The 15847-nt window shown below is 45.9% G+C and overlaps 1 protein-coding gene and 1 long non-coding RNA gene across 8 annotated transcripts in view; one reads left to right on the plus strand and one right to left on the minus strand.

The window, feature by feature from the left end:
- The first annotated feature begins 463 nt into the window (after positions 1–463).
- Positions 464–13875, plus strand: LOC123792251 (uncharacterized). Its single transcript, XR_006779666.2, has 2 exons — positions 464–2046; positions 6875–13875. It is a non-coding gene; the product is annotated as an uncharacterized LOC123792251 (long non-coding RNA).
- Positions 3133–15847, minus strand: part of DCAF6 (DDB1 and CUL4 associated factor 6) — a 132831-nt gene continuing 120116 nt past the window's right edge. For 6 of the 7 annotated variants that reach the window (XM_045797447.2, XM_045797445.2, XM_045797440.2 and 3 more), the window contains 5 exons: positions 15610–15748; positions 13719–13875; positions 12995–13083; positions 11099–11204; positions 5975–6440 (listed from right to left, as the gene is read on the minus strand). In XM_045797447.2, the coding sequence (XP_045653403.1) occupies positions 6376–6440; positions 11099–11204; positions 12995–13083; positions 13719–13875; positions 15610–15748 (556 nt within the window). In that variant the 3' untranslated portion in view covers positions 5975–6375. Of the gene's footprint in view, positions 5879–5974; positions 6441–11098; positions 11205–12994; positions 13084–13718; positions 13876–15609; positions 15749–15847 lie in introns of those variants that run through there. The other variant, XM_087859076.1, reaches the window with a different exon arrangement.

Here is a 15847-nt window from a genome sequence, read left to right on the forward strand (position 1 = left end):
CCCGTGTGCACCCTTCCCTGGGTAGGAAGCGCATGCCAAGCCTTCCCCACCTTCCGAATGCGGGGTGGTCAGCAGAGGGCAGATCCAAGGAGATGCAGCTGCCTTTCCAGAAAGTACATTCCCTCTGCCGTGTTTGCTTTGGGCCTCACCAGCTCCTGGCGATGCGTCGTCCTTTGGCCGCGTGGCAGAAGCCGGGGATCAGCTGTTTGCTAAAGCCCTTTCCCGTGCCGTGGCGCTTGCTGCCTCCATGGTCACCGAGGCCGTTGACAGTGCTCCCGGGTCCGCTGGGTGCCAGGCGCTGGTCTGGGCTCCAGGGGTGGGGGTGGGGAGGAGCAGGTGGCTTTTCCAGGGGAGCAGAGGGCAGTCGCACCTGTGGGCTCTGCCTACACATGCAGCTCAGACAGACTCTGATCCCAGCCCCTGGGGGGGGGTGGCATCCCTAAATCTGAGCGCATTTCGTGTTTTCTGTGTGTGTGTATTTTTCTCTACACGTGTCTGGTCAAGGGACCATGTTCCTGACCAACTAAGACGCACAGAGATGGCCATTACCTCCAGGCGAGAACAGCCTGGGATGGCCTGCCGGTGGGCCTACTTGAGGACAGCACAGTGGCCTGGAGCCGGCGGTGGAAGGCGGCTTTCCCTGGACTGCGCAGGCTGCGCTTTAGAGAGAGGGTCTTGGGACCCCTAGTCCCCACTGGCCAATTCCAGACCCGCTGGGATCCACTAGGGTTTCAGCAGAGCCTGTGTAGAAATAGCACACTTCGCAGAAGAATTCACTGCCTTTCCCTGTTTTCCGTTGACACTGCCAGGCCCTGCGTACCTGCTAGGTGCGAAGCGCCAGGCTGGGTTCGGGGCAGAAGCTTTCAAGTGCTTCGCTTGTTATCGCGCAGGGAGGGGCCTGGCTGATCCTGACGCCGTCAAAGAGCAAAGCCAAGGCGTCTAATTCGTTGGCGGGAGGGAGGTGAGTATCTCCAGGTAGGGCGCTTCGGGAGAGCTCCACGACGTAGGGGACCGCTTGAGCCAAGCCTCGGAGGCTTTGTGGCCGCTAGAATCATGTTTTGCCTATTCAGGAATCCAACTCTGCCTTCATTGAGCCTGAGAGAGAGCAAGAGCGAGTGAGAGAGGAGGAGCACGGCGGGAGGGGGGGTGCGGAGGCGGCGAGGAGAGGAAGAGGCGCAAATCCGCGCACTTAAGTTCCCCGGGGCCTCTTTGAAGACACCTGCCCTCGGGCAGCGGGTCAAAACCCCAACTGCGCCCACTAAACCCGGGCCTGTCGGCTTTATACTGCTGTGCAGTGACGGCCTGAGGCCTTCCCAGGGGACGTATGGACAGTGGCAGCGGGGGACACTGGGCCACACAGTCGCTTAAAAACCTAAGTCGTGCGTGCCCCGGTTTTGACAGGGCCACGTTGAGGGCTGTTGCCCAACTCTGTCCGTCTCATTGAATATGACGGGGTCCCTGTGCTGTGCCCCGGATGCCAGGTTTGGAGGCTCTGGGGGCGCACGCGCCAGCGCGCATGGCTCGACCCCTGGCCACTTCGCCGGCCCGAGGCGCCGAGCTGGGGCGGCGGGGGCCCCGACGCTAGGGGGCAGCAGTGGACTGCACTGCCGCCGAAGGCCGGGTTGCTTCCCGCGGGCCTGGCGCCCTCCGCAGCCCGCAGCCTCCAGCTCGCTTCCGGGCGACGCCCGCCGGGCGCAGGCTCCCGGGGCGGCGGCGCCGAGGGACGGGAGGGAGCTGCGCGCCGAACCGAGTGGCCCGGGACCCTGCCGCGGGACCCACAGCCGGGGCGCCGTCCGGGGGGGGGGGGCAGCAGGGCGGGGGAGAGTGCGGTGACGCGGGGGACACTTCACGACGGAACGCTCTCCCGTGCGGCTGGGAGCAGCCCGCGGGGCTCGTGGGAGGCGGGGCTGCACGGACCGCAGGGTCCGCAGGTGACGAGCGGGCACGGAGCGGGGGTGGGGCGGAGCAGCGGGCTCTGGTCGGGGCTGAGCTCCGGGTCCCCGGCCCTGTGTGTCCGCATCGCGGCGGCCTCATCGACGCGACGAGGTGTGTAACGCGTTCCCGTGCGGGGGTCGCGGTGGGCCCCGTCCGAGGTGACCCTGCGGAGCGCAGCGTCCGGGGTGCCTGCGCGGGGCACGGGCGTGTCCAGGACAGGAAGGGAAGCTCTGGAGAAGCTGTTACCGAGACAGGAGGGGCTGAGCGCTGGTGCCGGGGGAATGGTCACGCTTGCGGCCCAGCACAAGAGGCTCCTGCGGGAACGGGGGTGTGGGGAGGCAGGGGAAGGAAGGCAAAGGGAGGAAAGGGTGAAGTAGCGTTTGGAATGTAAGAGATCCGGAAGGAAAAACAATGAGCTTTTCTGTGAACGGTAATCGGAGAGGACCCCCCCCCCCCCCCCCCCCCCCCGCCTGAGGCCTAACCAGGGCCCGAGCTCAGCCTTCACCTCCCTTCCAGCCCCTGAGATGTGACCTGGGTGCTAAGGGCGGCTCTGTCCCCAGTGATAGTGACTCCTTGGCCGTGGGTCTTGGGCTCAGAGAATTCCTTGATCCTCCAAGCCCCCGCGGCAAGAGGCCGCACAGGGATAGGAGTCCATGCTGGTACCCACAGTTTATGCAGAACCCCAGGCGAAACACATGGGAGACGGAAGGGACATCACCATTTTCACCCTGAAGCAAAGGAAAAGAGCTGTCATATGTGACTATAGGAGGGGACAGAGCCTGACCACCCTTCTGGGTTGGGGGGGGGGGGCACACAGAATCCAGGGAGGCCTAGGGATTGTCTGACCTCCCAAAGTGCATTAAGGCAGAGTCTGGGTCAAAGGCTAGGTCGTGGCCATGTGACTGAGAAGCAGCCAGCTCCGCAGCTTTGCAGACGAGGAGGAGAAAGGAAGGAGGAGAAGAAAATGGAGGAGGAGGAGGGACGCTTAAAAGTCACCATTATTGGAATAGGCTAGCTGGGCTTAGTAGTAGGTGGGTAGAAACAGTTGTAGACCAGGGAGCTTGGGAGCCTGGAGTATCGGCTTGCCAGACCTAAAAAAACTGCAATCCAAGGAAAGTGATTGGATTTATTTGAAAGATTTCAAAACACAAACTCAGATCTGCATAAGATTACCAAGAGTACAGTTTTGCTCAGTGTTATTTTTAGGAGAACGTAATATACAAAGTTGCGTGCATTTCCCTAAAAATTTTCCTTAACAGTATTACTAGCTTAGGAATTAGAGGCCATTTCTGGTTTTCCTTTTCACACCACCATTTTGAAATATCCCAAGTCACAGGCAAGTTAGCCCCTTCCAGGTGTAAAGACAGCCCCTCCCCCCCGGGGGATCACGGGGCCTGGGCCGGCATGGCCACCCCCAGTGCAGTGGAGCGAGCCTGTTGGCCAGGAAGCAGGTGGGTCACTCTGTGATGTGGAAACGCTAAGAGACTGAGTTCTGGGCTGTGTTCTGATAGTGGACCCCTGGATGCAAAAGTTGTTAAAAACCTTCAAAGCCAACCAAAGCAAGCTAATCCTAAAATATATTTCACTTAAAGTTTTTGGATGATTTTTTTTAAAGATAAGAAAAACGTTTAGGATTATTATAAATCACAATACTTAAACGAGTTAAAGTATATTTAGAATAGTTTTGTTTACCTGATTAAATATCTGTTTTGGTACATGTACAGCTGTGGAAATTGTGGATTTGTACTTGGACTGTGGACTTTGAGTGTAGCCTCCCTTCTGCTGGGCTAACGAGAGGAAGGAGACAGAGCAGGAAGGAGCTGATGGCTGTAGAATTGGGAGGTGGTGATGTCCACACCACAGTCACCTCAGTACATCCATCCATGTGCTGTTTGTAAATTCTTCCAAGACAATTAGATTCAGGGAGTATTGTTAAATGACTTCTCAGTGTGACCCAGAAATACAGAGCACTCTTATTTTGTTTTCTTAAGATTTTTAAAAAGATTTTATTTACTTGAGAGGAAATGAGAGAGCATGAACAGGAGGAGAGGGAGAAGCAGGCTCCCCCAGCCATGCACGCACCCACCCCCATTAAGCCTCCTTTAATAACCTTGGGTTAGGAGGTGGCCTGGCTGGCTTCGTGGGTACAGCATGGTATTCTTGATCTTGGGGTTGTGAGTTCGAGCCCCACGTTGGGTGTAGAGATTACTTGAAAATAAAATCTTCAAAAAATAGGGCGCCTGGGTGGCTCAGTGGGTTAAGAGTCTGCCTTCGGCTCGGATCATGATCCGAGAGTCCAGGGATTGAGTCCCAGATTGAGTTGGGCTCCGCTCAGCCAGGAGCCTGCTTCTCCCTCTGCCTCTGCTCCCCTCCCCCACGCATGCTCTCTTAAATAAGTAAAATTTTAAAAAAATAAAGGAGGCTTAATGAACAGCAACCCACTCCCTAGATGTCTGTCCCATAACCAGAGGCAAAGGGTGCGTTGCCAGGGAAACTCAGCAACCTCCAGGCACAAAACCTACCACCTTTAGCTGACCACCTCACCTGCCACCACTGAGGTCATAATCCTGGGTCCGAGCTGCAGCTGAGCCCCAGCATCCAGCTGTCTGACGGGCTGGGGCCTCCCCAACATTTAGGGAGTCATGAAGTGTCCACTCAGCCTCTGTAGAATGTTTTCTCTTCGCTGCCTCCTTGACTGCTTGTTTGGCCTGCCCTGCTCGTTTTTAACACACAGTACCCGAACTCTGCAAAATTAACAGCAGGGGACCTAACTCCTTTGACAAAATACCATTAAATTTAAAAAACCCAAAAAACCAAAAAAGGAAGTTTTAAGGCTCCCAGCAAAACTGAGCAGAGTTCGCATATACCGTGTGGCCACCCCCAGGCTCTCCCACCACCGACATCCTGTGTCAGAGCGGACAGTACAATTTTGATTTTCTTCTGTGCTCTTCTGACCGCACTGGGCCCTCCGGTAGTCTGTCTACAGCATACCCGTTACTGTTTTATTACAGGGCAGGAAATGACGTCCTATGTGCTTCCAGTGGTCATTTCAGTTGTTCTGTGAAGCCCTTCAAACTGGCTTCGTGTGGTCCTAACACAGCCCACAGGATCTCCTGCATTGTGGAGAGGAGGAAACAAGCCCAGAGAAGTCACATGGCTTATGCAGGTCACATAACTCATTGGTAACCAGAAACTAAGACCCTTGTACTTTCCAGAAGTCATGGAAATTTGGCTAATTCCTTTTCCCTTTGACCATTTACTACATTTCCTAATGTGAAAACACATGTGCCCTTCTAGGGTGAGAGCCCGATGCTCAAGTCCAACCGAAGTTACGGAGCCAACGGAAGAGTTCTTTGTCCTCTCTCCAAAAAGCCAATCTGCCTTCTCTTAGTAGCAGGTGTCCCTGGGCTTGTGGCCATCTTGTGGGAAGGGGCGATGCCGGGTCCCTGTGCAGGACGGGATGCTTTGCCTGGCTCTACCTGTGAGTCCATTCGCGGCCCGGCTGGAGAAGAGCACGGCAGTTTGGCGGGGGGGCGGGGGGATGACGGCAGGGTTGGGTCTACAGGGGCATTTCAGCTCATAACCCCCAAGATACAGGCCTGGGTGGAGACAGCCTAAGCTGGGTGGAGTTGGACACTAGAGTGAAGGAAGACCCGGAATTCTAAGATTGGATGGTCAGCAGCTTTCAGCTGAAATCTAGAAGTCAGAGGAAAACCAGAAGCCAGGGCTTTCAGAGCTAGCTTGCGCCGGTCCATCAGGTGGGCTAGCCACGATGCTCTGCTTGTTGCTGGAAGCCTAACCCCTGTACTTGGGTAAGGAGGTACCACTAATCGTGACAGACGGTGACTGGAAGTGATGATAACGTGCTTTGGAAGGAGAAATGAAAAAAGCTCCTCTATGTGATTCTATCACACAGAAGCCAAAACAGAAAAGGTTATCAAATCTAGAAAAGAATAAAGAAAGAGTCTTATGTTACAGAGAAGACTGGAAAATGTGGGTCAAGGTAGTTAAGGCATGAAATAAAAAGTCAAATTCAGGATATCTTAAAACAACCAACTTCTTTAATTAGAAAGCAACAAACATGCAAATGGCAAGTGTAGAAATTTATTTGAACCAACATTTTCACTATAATGAAATTACTCTTCCACATTGATCCAAGCTCTCATATCTGAAGGTTAGGGAAAATATTGCACTCTGCGTTTTCTAGCACTCCTCACACATGGCAAAAAGTTTTTTAAACATTTTGCTAGTTTTGTTTTACACACTCTCCCAAATTCATGCACACAATCATTCCAAACCAATGTTAGGTCATCCCAAAAAAAGGGAAAAACTCCAAAACACCATAACCTTAAAATTGCACTAAAGCTCTGTAAAGAAAAAAATATAATAAATGTCTTATACAAATTTCAGAACATCTAAGTGCTTGCCAATAAGAGTTGCTTATTCCTCGTCCTCGTTTTCATTCTCCTGACCAGAGCCTTCTGATCTGTCGCCCTCCAACCGGTCTGGAAAACATACATGAGACCCACAAAAAGAAATGCTTTTAGTATGATAACTGAAATAACTTCCAATACCTTTTATTTAAAACTGATTCAAACGTATACAGTTCATGACATCATGTAAAAATCAGTTCACTTCTGTGTGTAGATAAGTTATTTTCTGCCGCTAAAAGCAAATAAAAAAAGTAAAGGAAACTGAGCGCTATGACTTTGAATATGCATGTAATTCTAAACATGTAAAAATTAAAAAGAAAAACCCTAGGATCTTGATAAATCACGGTCTGCTGCGGTGGTTTTCAAACTGTGTTCCTCGGAGTCCAGGAGCCTAAGAAGTGTATTGTGCCACCAGACACACTGAGGGGAGGTTGTGGGGGAACCCAGGGACCATTCTCGAGATCTGTGTATAAGATATTTTAAATTAAATATCTGCTATGTTCCAGGCGTTGTGCTAAGGATACAACGGCGGCCCAAACAGACACGTGGTCTCTGCCCTCAAGGAGCTTATCTAGATTAACTACTCAAGTGAAAATGTAATTATAAACTGGTGAGTGAACCCGCCACTCTCTCCAGCTTTCACGGTTTATACTTGCTGTTCCTCTGCTTGGGACGCCCGCCCAGTTTTCCAGCTCGAAAGGTTCTGCTTACTCATCGCAATGCAACTACCATCCCCTTTCTGAAACGTTTCCCATACTTTTTCAAACATCCGACCTGCAGAATGACGAACTCCTTCCCGTACACCCCAGCCCCTCTGTGTCTGCCGTGCAACGACGATCCTAACTGCAGGGATGGTTTGTTTGCTGTCTTCTTATAGACCAGGCTTCAAGGGCTTTTTGAGCTCCTGGGAGGGTAGGAGTTTTCTCTTTTTATCTTATATCCTCAGAGCCTAGTACAGGGTGTTCAATGACGGTTTCCAGAATAAGTGAATTTAAGCTTTGCAAAGATAAGATATGTTACATCAGGGCACACAGAGAAGGCAAGAGGATAAAACCACTGCTGCCACTGGGATGGAGCTGTTCTGCCACAGAAGCATTTGCCCAAGGTAACGTGCAAAATACGAAGATTAAACATGGGGGAACGGGTGAGTCCCACTGTCAACAGCGAAAAGACAGAATCCTGAAATTTTATTACCTACAGAGGCTTAAGCTCTCCCACTGGAGCCTAAGTCAACAATACCGAGAGCAGTACACAGAAGAGACTATATGTTTATTGTCTGACTGACCTGGACTCAATCCCCTCTGTGCTGACTCCATTTCAAAGCCCAACTGATGAGGTAATGTATGCGTATATGATTTACAACCTGAATTATACCAACTGCAGCTATTATCATTATTACATAAGTGTTCTGTACCCATCTGCAAAAGAAGCAAACAAAAATAAGATTTGGATAGACCTTCGTGTATCACCAAGGAATCTAAACACAGGGGAAGACGTGCTGACCAATTAAAGGCTACCTAGTGAATGTTAGGGAAGAGAGACGACACTTTGTATTGTGTGATATACTTTCACGAGAGAATAAAACATGAAACTGCTATCAGCTTAAGTAGAAGACTGAATGCGAATCCTGGATATGACTGACTTCAGCAAACCTCTTCCCGTCACATCGGAAGCGTGAGTAAGCAGGGCCAGACTACTTCAAAGTGTGTAGGGTTCTTCCCCAAATTCTTTTTGTCACACTCTGAATGAAGAGGGGAAATGGAGGGTTAACGAGAACTGTCCCAGCCTTTAAATCAGGGAGTTTGGGGTAGACAGTAGGATTCTGCAGAGTCCAGAGCAAGCCATGAAGAGACAAGCGAGGGCCCGGAGTGTCTAATGCAGGCCAGTGGCTAGCTGACAGAGGCTTCCAGAATGAGGAAGGGGGCAGCACACTTGTTCTTTCCTCATACCCAGCTCAACCAACTGTGGCAGAGTCCTCTCTCTCAGAATGGAAACCTGGTCTCTAAGAATAACGTAAATGAAATCTTCTGTTCATGAAGTGCTATGCCTTGGAGGCAGGGAAACTGCAAAGCCGCTCAACGCTCACACCGTGATCTTTGGCTGGCGGCTACAGACCGCGGAGGTCTGAGCAATACTATGCTTTTAAAATGAAAACTGAAAATGAGAGTCACTTCTCCATCAGGAGACCCACCTTGGAAAAGCCATAGGCCCTAACTAACCAGTGGGTTACTTACAACCAGGCACAGTTACCAAAAAAGGGAAAATTGCATATGTAGCCATGCCCCTTCACCTTCCCCCTTTAGAAAGAGTGCCCACGCTGGGCCTCGGCACGCAGCCTGTCCTCTGCTGTCCCGCGCCGCTCCTGGGCAGTGCATTCAACCAACCTCTAGCTCCTCTGTTTGCCTTCACCGCCCGCACCACCGGCTTCCACCCGATCTGCTCCGTCCCACATTTGGGGGCCCCGTCCCATCGAGAGAGACCCCACATTTAGACACCATAGTCTTCAGTGAAGTATTCATAAGAATGACTTTGGCTGCTTTTTGGAAAATGCAACCGTTCAAGCCCTAGTTATATAAAATGAGTCAGAATCTTCAGGGGGTGGGACCCAAGTATTTGTAGCTTGAAAAGCCCGACAGAGGATATGTAGCGCAGCCTTCGTTAAAAATCACAGGTCCCCCAGGAAGGCGCCTCCCGAAATACATTCCCTGGACTTCCCAGGAACCCTTGCGGAGTAACGGAGGGGCGGGGTGGACTACCCCGTGGCCAGCCTGAGCCTGCGTGATCACAGTCTGTCACTAACTCTCCTCGGATGTGCGCACATGATCACACTTGGAATACTGGAGACCAGGAGGGAAGGAGAGGAAAGGGGTGGACAAGTGACCCATCAAATACCTGGATATCTTAAAGATAAGAGCACGTCTTGTGTACCTTTTTCTCTCCAGTCTTTTACATAAGAGAACCAAGAGGGTGAGTTAAGTTGACTAAACCAATTAGAAATTCTCTTTTTGGTTGACAGCAAAAAGAACTGGAAGAAAGGGAATCTTCATGCTATAAAACTTCTCTAAAGCTAAAACCAAAGGAGGAGGGGGGTAGAGATTAGCTAACAAACTGCCGGCCCACCCGCAGCTGTATAAAAGCGGATTCTGCACAAATGAGAGAGGAATGGTTTCCTACAGACAAACCCGGCAAGAGCCATTCGCCAGATAAGCTCTTTACAAGAACAAGTAAGTTTTAGGAATCCTCATCAGCAAATGTTTTTCTTGTTCCAGAAAATGCTGCCTCCTCAAATCTGAAATCTAAATGGATGAGTTTTAAGCGTTACGGTTACTGAAGAAAATGGATCGAAAGTGGTACAATGATTAATTTTATAATATGGGAACTCAAAAGCTCCTGCAAAATTATTTTGTTGGAATACTAACCTTTTTTGTTTACATTCCATTTGAAATTTCCATTCTTTCCTAGTAGTAGTTAATATTAACAATGTGAATATTTTCTCCCCACTTCACACGGGCTCCTTTCAATTCCTTGGATGCGCTGCTCCCCACGCTCTCCTCCAGGACTTTGAAAAATGCTGCCTACCCTTTACTTTGCCTGGTATACTCTCTCCATTCCTCCCTTTCTCTGAGGAAGCGGTATTTTAATCCGCGGCTCACAGAGACCTGGAGGATAAGCAGAAGTTATCCTCACAAAGAGTGAGGATGGGAGGGGACAGCATGATATTAAAGATCCTGAGGTAGAAAAGACTTGGATGTGTCCCCAAAATCAAAGAGGGCCAGAGTGGATGGAGTGGACCGAGGAGGAGAGAAAGCTGGGAATGAGCCTGAAAAGCAGTTTGAGCTCAACTCACCCAGAGGACTGCAGGCCATTGTCACGATCTGAATGTATTCCTGCAAGTGAACTTTCCAAGGTCAAAGGGAAGTAAGGACTTGGAAGCCGGTTTCACATTCAGGCTTGACCGTTCATCAGTTGTGTGACCCGGGGCAAGTTACTACAAATAACCAACGTTGTAAAGGTTTGGAGCTCATTAGGAAAAATCTGTGAAAGGACTAGTACGGTGCCTGAGACATTATAGGTACTCCAGAAATGACGGTTGTTGTTATTATTAAATAATAGATAATACTCAACATATGAAGAAATTTAATTTATGAGATCAGCAAAGAATAATAAATACTCTTTTGTTTGATAAATGTATTGTTTATAATGGATACTGGATCTTTTCTATTATTACCAACAGATTATTTACTTCCTTCTTGAATATTAGTTATGATATATACACTTTGTGTTTCTTTGGCACTGAACCTTGTTGTGTACCACTGAAAACAAAAAAAAAGTATTAAAAAAACCTTACTGAGGTTATGTGTTTCAACCCCTGCAGTAGCGCGTTACATTTATTTGTGTCTGGGCTAGGGCTACTTTTGACCACGTCTACCACTACAGGGTACTCGCTCTAACAGATCTGAAGGTCCACGGGAGGACCCTCCACGCTGAGAAGAGAAGCACAGCTGATAAAAGTTTTCAAGTGACATTGTCTTTTCATTCTGACACTTTCTGATGCATCTGGTTCGTGAGGAAGTTACTGTACTAAGATCAAGAGCTCACCGAACTCCTAGCTCAGAAGTTACGCTGCCTTCATTTTGTGGTTAAAAGAAATTGTACAAATCACTTTCAAGCAGACCTGAAATAATAACATGATGTAACAGTGGTGTTAATAATATACAGACAGTTCTTACCAGCTCGGATGTGATTCAGCGAAGCCAACATCCTCAACATGAAAGAGGCTGGCACCGTGATGGTGTTTCTGGTCTCTTCCAGCATGAGTTCATTTCGAGTTATAACCTATGAAGCAAGTGAAACAACCACGTCAAGAACCATGATGTAACTGTACCTTTTCCCTGAAGATGAGGAGAACAGTAAAAACTGAGCAGGCCCGAGGTGGGATTACTTCATTCTTTATACGTTCACTGTGTCTTTCCACCTTAAGGCTACTTGATGCCAGGTAATTAACTTGCAACTGAGGGAGTGACATCACAGAACACAGAAAGACAAAGGCCTAAAACATTCAAGAATTCAATGTATTTTTTACTTAGGATTCATTTACTAGTCTACCTGCTAGTCTGCTCATTCTTTTCCCCTATGGCCGAGCTGATAACTGAGTGACACCGTGGTGTTAAATTATTTCCCTGGGGTCACTCGGATCCCTCAAGAAAATGCCATCTTGACTGAGGCAAAGTAATTTTGAAAAGTAAACTTTTGAATAAGAGTTACCAATGACTTGTGTCTTCTGTACCAAGACAGGACTAAAGGAATATCCATAAACACCTAGAGATCTAGGGTGTCATCATGGGCAAAGGGGAAACAAAGTTCGTGGCAAAGAAAAAAGAAAGAAAGGGAGGAAAGGATGAGAGGAAGACGAAGGTGCTAATGTGGTCAGTGGCTCCCCAGTGATTTCATACAACATATTTTCAGCACAGCAGGGCACCCCCAGGGCCCCTTACAATGTTGCCCCGAGGAGCGGCTTTCTTATCCACTCACTAATGGTTCACTTACCTTAGGACACCTTGGAAATTGCTGATCCTTCATCTCAAGGGCTCCTTAGACCCCTGTCTGCCTGGTGAACTCAGTCCAATTCGTACTTCCTCTGTGAAGACTCCCCCATCCACCTACCCCATTTACAATCACAACTGTTCCTCTGCAAGGGCTTCCAGAACACTGTGCATGCCTCTGTACATTCTGGCTTATGGTTCATTGTCTGTCTTTCCGCAGTCTATAAGCTCTGAGGGAAGGTCTATTTTTTAAAATTCAGCACTATGACATATGCCAAGCTTATAAATGTCTGTTAGAAAGCTGATGTAGGAATTGTGCTGTGAGCTGTCAACTGTGGTCTAGAGTATTGGTTTGCTAACTTACTAATAGCATTTTTTAGCAATGGACCCTTCTTTTCTGTTAAGAGGGCACAGCACCAACTTGAGCTGCACTCACCTTCTCACAGAAGCTCAACGGTTAGTCATTAGCTGACTAACGCCATGAATCTTTATTTTCAAAGGAAATCTTATACGAAAACCCAGCAATAAAAACCCTAGCTAAAGCTGGAGAGGAAAAGCCCAGAATTCAGCTTTTATATCATCTACCTTCCCCTCTCCCAATCCCACAAAAAACCTAGAGCTTCACAGGGCCCAGCTTGAAAACTGCTGGTCTAACAAGGAGCTGAAGAAATCTTAAGATAGGACAATAAAGGAGAAAATTCTCCAATCCCTTGTTCTGCTACTTATTTGGCTGTGATTATGGAGGATAGCCATCGTGAAACTGATTTTCTTAAAAGGACAGAAAGGTTTTTAAATGCTTCTTCATTGCAATAAGCACAAAAACAATCTGTTTTTCTTAAACTATAATCGTGTATTACCAATAATCAATATTATAATTAGCAAAATAATATTTTGATTTTTAGCTCTCTAGTATTACAGGCGTGTTTTTATCTTAACTTTTCTTTTTCTTAAAATTTGACCTCCTTAACTGAATAAACTTATTTATGTTACCAATTAATAATGAGCTCATTTGAGTCTTCCGACAAAAGCATTTCAGGAACAAAGTGACATATGCTTTATAATAAGTATAAATAAAAATCTTACTTCATCAGCAAGTTTTCGGTTAAAAATCCTCGACTCTTCTAGTGGTGACCAGATCTTTATGTCATAATCTATGCCAGATGAGGCTAGAACTAGAAATAAAATGTTGCATATTAATATAAAGCATAAAAACATGCCATTAAGAGAAACATACATATGTTATACATTATGCATGATTATATTTGTGTGTACATACACACACACGTACAGCAAAACTGAGCTGGCATGGAAATTGTACTGATACATTTAATTGTTAACTGAGAATATCATTTAGAAGATTTCCTAAAAGTTACCCTAGAACATAATTTTAAGACCAACTTGCAATCACTCAAATTTCTTTCTTATCCAACTGCTCTTTTAGGAGAAACACAGGCAACGTCAAATGGAAGGTAAGAACAAGCCAAGCTTGTTTGTTCTGGTACATTAACTCAGACATGTGAAGAATAACAAGGCTTGGAGATTCAGTTTGGATAAGTTGTGCAAAGTGTAGTCAGCCAAACCTCTTGCAACTGGTAAAACTTAGAAGAAATATTAGAGAATAAACTCTTTAATCTATTTCCTCAGACCTTCTGCCAAAAGGAGGTTATAATTGTTTTTAGTTTTGAACCCAATGAGAGTCATAACGGGCTCTCGTGGCTGCCTTCTAGGATAATCTGCATTATTCTTATATTAACAACTAGAACAAAACTGGAGCTGATGTTCTGATTTCTATAAAAGGCCATCTTACTTGGGTCAAACGGATGTGGCTGCAGGCAGTTTACCACATGATTATCAGCTTCCAGAAGCATTAAATGCTCAGCAGTATGACGATCCCAGATGAAGATATGGCCACAGTCAGAACCACTCATTACAAAATTAGCACCCCAGAAATTGGCTTCTTTTATCTAAGGGTTTAAAAAAAGAAAATTATAAGAAAATTCAAATAGAAGTTATTAAAACAAAGATTTATTCTATTCTGCAATTGAAAATATTAATTGGCTTAGAAAATAATAAAAAATAGAAGAGAGTCTTTGTCTTCTATTATTTTAAGATGATGGAGATTTATCAGCAAGCATGATACAACAATAATGAAAAGTTCCCCATGAAAATAGAGATTTTGCTCTTTCAATGCTATATTTTTAGCACCTTCAACAGTACTGTGGCAACAGTAGGTGCTGAATTGGTAACTGCTAAATGAATGAATGGGATTTATGGGTTTTGGAAAGTATAATGGAAACTTCTCTGTCTATATGTTGTTGAACTTTCCAAAAATGGTTCCATTTTAGCTTTATGAGATAATAAAAACAAATCATAAGAAAAAAATGAATGGTTCCCTTTTGTATTTTGCTTTATGCCAAAAGAACAAAAAGTACCCATCTTTTTATTAGCTATTCTCTCACAATTGAGAAGGAAGGATATAAACATATTTACTTTTATGGAGCAATGAGACAAAGGAACAGGATATACTGGAATGGTTAGGATGACAATGCTCAATGGATGCATATGAATGAACCATTCAAAATCTTTGTGGTTTGGGATTTTTTTCAATCATTCCATCGGCAGCTGCTACTTTGCTATTTTTGCCAAACCAAAGGGGGGAGACAATTCTGTTGTTACTCAGCATTACTGTTATATTTACTTAACTTTTCTTTTTTCATTCCTACCCCTAATATTTTCATCCAAAATTTTAACCAGCAAAATATAAGAAATGTACATTGATTACTTCTATTAATAGTGAGCATTTTGTTTAGAATGATTAAACTGTTACCACCAATGATCTCTAGAGACAGCTAAGTCGTTCCCTACCCCAAAGTAACTTTTTTTTTTAAGTAAGCTCCATGCCCAACATGTGCTTGAACTCAGGACCCCTAGATCAAGAGTCGCATACTGAGCCAGCCAGGCGTCCCCCACAAAGTAACTTTTCCCCTTAACTCTGAAGAAAGCAGATTAAAACTGATTCTGTAGATACTTTTGGACGACTCAATGAATATATGAAAACAACACTTTCTAAATATGAATGGTTCAGAGTTAATAGTTATAACATGCCAGTCATCTTGCAAGATCCTCTTAGTAAATAATTAATATCACACTGGGTATAAGACTTGTGGATTATAAAACTTGACAAGATCTTCGAGATCATCTGGTCTATTCTTATTTCATAGATGAGGACACAGAAGTCTAGAGAGACAAAGTGACTAAAACAAATCTTCACTTGTCAATCTTAAGAAAAGTTGTTATAAAGTAATCGGACTACATTTTGCAATAAGCCTGGATTTACTATATCTAAATCTTTCTCACCAAATCAACAAAGGGTGCTAAAATGAGCTAACAAAAATATACTAGACAGGTAGACAGCAAGTGTGAGAGAGCAAAAAGAAGCGATTGTTACTTGTACCAGCTAAAAATTTTACCCTTCTACGACATTTCCTTAGTAGGGCAGAATTTTCTTGTAAACGATAATGGTCTTTGGCAATATATTCTAGGACTAAAAAAACCATGTTTGGGTAAAAGAGGTAACTGTTACAGTACAATAATGCTATAGTGGAATCACAGTGGCAACATATGAAAGTCATCATTACAGAAAAAATTCGTATTATGAATCTGCAATTTCTCCAAAGAGTGCCATGAGCATTTGGTACCATTGTCCTGGAGTTGCGATGGCCCTTATAAACCATCTTTACTAGTGGCCTTCTAATGTTCAAAGTATCCAATTCTTCCATTTCTTTCCTTTCTTTTCTCCGCCTGAAGAACTCCTGAATGCGGGCAACAGCAGAGCGTCTACGAATTACATATTAAAAGAAAAAATAAATAAATTTAAAAACATTCAAGGCCACTACAGAATCAAAATGAGGAACATTAAAATACTGTGAAGTCTAG

The sequence above is a fragment of the Ursus americanus genome, chromosome 2 (assembly GCF_024610735.1).
Source record: "Ursus americanus isolate L20-20 chromosome 2, mUrsAme1.1.p, whole genome shotgun sequence".
In the NCBI taxonomy this organism is placed as follows: domain Eukaryota; kingdom Metazoa; phylum Chordata; class Mammalia; order Carnivora; family Ursidae; genus Ursus; species Ursus americanus.